General features: G+C 28.0%; 1 protein-coding gene across 1 annotated transcript; it reads left to right on the top strand.

The window, feature by feature from the left end:
- The first annotated feature begins 1,874 nt into the window (after positions 1-1,874).
- LOC119676227 (homeobox protein rough-like) lies at positions 1,875-2,458 on the top strand. The gene is made up of 2 exons (XM_038087462.1): positions 1,875-2,227; positions 2,305-2,458. Exons 1-2 carry the CDS (start codon positions 1,938-1,940, stop codon positions 2,456-2,458), a joined length of 444 nt encoding a protein of 147 aa, XP_037943390.1. The 5' UTR covers positions 1,875-1,937.
- Positions 2,459-3,013: the final 555 nt, after the last annotated feature.

Genomic DNA, 3,013 nt, shown 5'->3' on the forward strand with positions numbered 1-3,013 from the left:
AATTATACAAAAATATAAAAAATAATTTATTTGATATTAGCCGTTATTTTTTCTTGCAAAGTAGCAAAAAAATACTCTCAATTCACGAAAGAAAATATGTGAAGCAACAACAAATGCTCTTAAAATCTTCATAGTTAGGTTCTACTCGCAAAAATTTTAAGTCTTAAGTTTCAGTGCAGTCAAATTCAAAAATCAATCTAGTGTGAATGTTCATTGGAAAATTCCAGTTATTATGTTGCAAAATTCCAGGCATCCGTTAAAATCACATAATAATTTAATTCACTAATGAAATCAAATACATAAATAAATTAATTAATTTAAATGCATATTTAAGATAAAATTGCTTACCATTGCTTTTCTATTATTCATTTTGTTTTCTTTTATTTAAGTTGAAGGCATTCAACATATTTAAAAAGTGATGCCAATTTTCAAATTTAATGCTTTTTTTTACAACTCTGAAAGAAAAAAATACGGAAAGATAAAATTATATATCGTGGTTTCTTCAATTTTTAAATAGAGATATATAATATAACTTTTATTACTGAATTATTTAAATAAAACTATTTCACTTTCTTCAGAACTTTTTAATTTTTATAAGTCTAACCTGATCAGGTATTATCTATACACTATTACTGGAGGATCACAATAATATTTTTATACAAATAAACATAAATGAGAGATTTAAGTTTGAGGCGAATTCTATATAATAATCAAAATCAATATTGTAAAGTATAGATAATATTGTAGTTCATTATCAACATTATCACATCTTTCAGGGAATATTCTCAAAAAAATATTGTGAACTCATTAATCGATACTAAAGACTCATTTACAAAAGGTATCACCACTGAGAGTCGGGATATCACTGATAATATGTAGAATAAATATCTATTATACATGAAATTAAATTTTTAATTAAGATTTAAATTGTTACAAAATAATTAAATGTTTTATTCCGCGAAATCAAGTACTTCGGAACTCAAATTCGATAGAAAATATCGAAATACGGAGATAAGCAATGTAGAAGACGAGAAGAGCTTTGTGCAATTTCTAGCTGGCTTATAAATAATATAAATATTATTTATTTATAAATAATTTAAAAAAAATTTATCAAAATAATAGTATAAATTATTTCAATGTTATAATTAAATTAAAATATAAATATAATGAGTATAAAAATATCTTTCTTAACTACTACAAAATTAATGAAAGTATTTTCTTACATTTTTTCTTCATAATTTTTTACAGTGTTTTTTTCACACAAGTATCTATTTAAGCGTTTCTTCTTTACAATTTTTTACAGTGTTTGCTGCATACAAATATCTATTTAAGGGTAAAAATGTCCTGTAAAATAATCAACCAATCACAAAGCTTTTTCTTCCTATTAAATGTCATAATTCCTCATAAAAAACAAATCCTTTTACAATCAGCAATTAGGTTATCTCATGCGAACAGGTGCAGGGGATGAATATCCTTCGATAACGCAATAAAAAAAAATGTCTTCATCATATTTTTTTACACTTCAAATATTTGAAGACTTTTTTCAATAACAATTATTAGCTCATACCTCACCCCTGCACGCTGCTGTTCACACAAATGTAGGTGTAACTTGCAACAAGAGTTTCGACAACGAAAGCAACAACAATGCGTTGCACACAAACTTGACCACTTCCAAATACTGCTCGAAGGATACATCGTGGCGTAGTGGAAGGATCAGAAGCAGCATTTCTTAAGTTTCTGTTTACGGAAGATGATTGTTATACACGCGCTGTAAGTGATTCGATGCGGAAGTGAAAAATGTGAAGGATAAAGAACAAAATCGGAATGAACTGACTAAGCACAGTTGAGTGTATTAAGGAATATTCAAAGTATTTAATCTCATTCGCAAGTGATAAACGGAACTAAACGGACATAAACGGACTCGGATATTGTTTAAAATGTTATCGACGAATCAATCGCTGACCGCGCGGGATACCGCCACCGACGGTAAAACTTTAAATCGTCCATCATCGCCGCGTCAATTTTTTGAACGACTTTATGGTCATCTCGAATGTAGTGAAAAAAACGGTTTAACCGAGAGTGCGTCTCATAATCAAGATAATGTATCCGAGCAAGAAAGAACTGATAAGGTTTTTGATGAAAATAGAAATTCAAGTATCTGTGATACAACATATCAAAGCGATGGCGGTAGTATATCATCGCCTGATATATCTATCAGTGATGAGAGGTGTGTGTGATAATTTTTTGTGATCTTAATGAAAACTTTTATTTTAAAAATTGTTTTTATTATTTTAATTTTTTTAGAATATCAAATTGTGCAGTCTACGAAAATTTTCCACAACATGATTTTAACAAAAATAATTTTGCGGGAACGGCGGGTATGACTGGACTACCTTTTGGTTACACTAATGATCCACATTTTCCAGCAGGATTTACAGCTTTCTGTAAGTTATCATAATATATAGAAAATAAAATAACTTTTTAAACCAAAAGGAAATATATCAAATAATTATGTACGGGAACAGTGATAATGAAGAACTGCATTGTTAACATCTACTATATATTATCAAAAGGGTTTTTATTGTAATTGTATAATTTTTTAACTAATACCTTAAATAGTGCAACTGTTATTAAGTTTATTAACGACTCGCAGAAGTAATCTTATGACAATTCACACTATACCTCTAAAGTCATTAAATAATATCTCTAATATTATTTATGAACCATTTAGTTAAAATAAATATGGTGGTGTATAAATTTCAGAGATAAAATGATTCAATTTACGTCTTTCAAGATTCTTTTCTTTCAAATAAAAGATACAATTAAATATTATATTCATTCATATTATAACTACTTGATCAATCAATCTCCATTTACATCATAAATTTAGATAGTTTAATCTACTTTCAAATGTAGTGACAAATATAATTCGATTTATTACGAGAGGTTTCAGGTCGCAAGCCCTGTCCCTGGTTACGTATCTAATTCGAAGTAGTGATCCCATACAAACTGA

Source organism: Teleopsis dalmanni, chromosome 2, assembly GCF_002237135.1.
Source record: "Teleopsis dalmanni isolate 2A chromosome 2, ASM223713v2, whole genome shotgun sequence".
Lineage (NCBI taxonomy): Eukaryota > Metazoa > Arthropoda > Insecta > Diptera > Diopsidae > Teleopsis > Teleopsis dalmanni.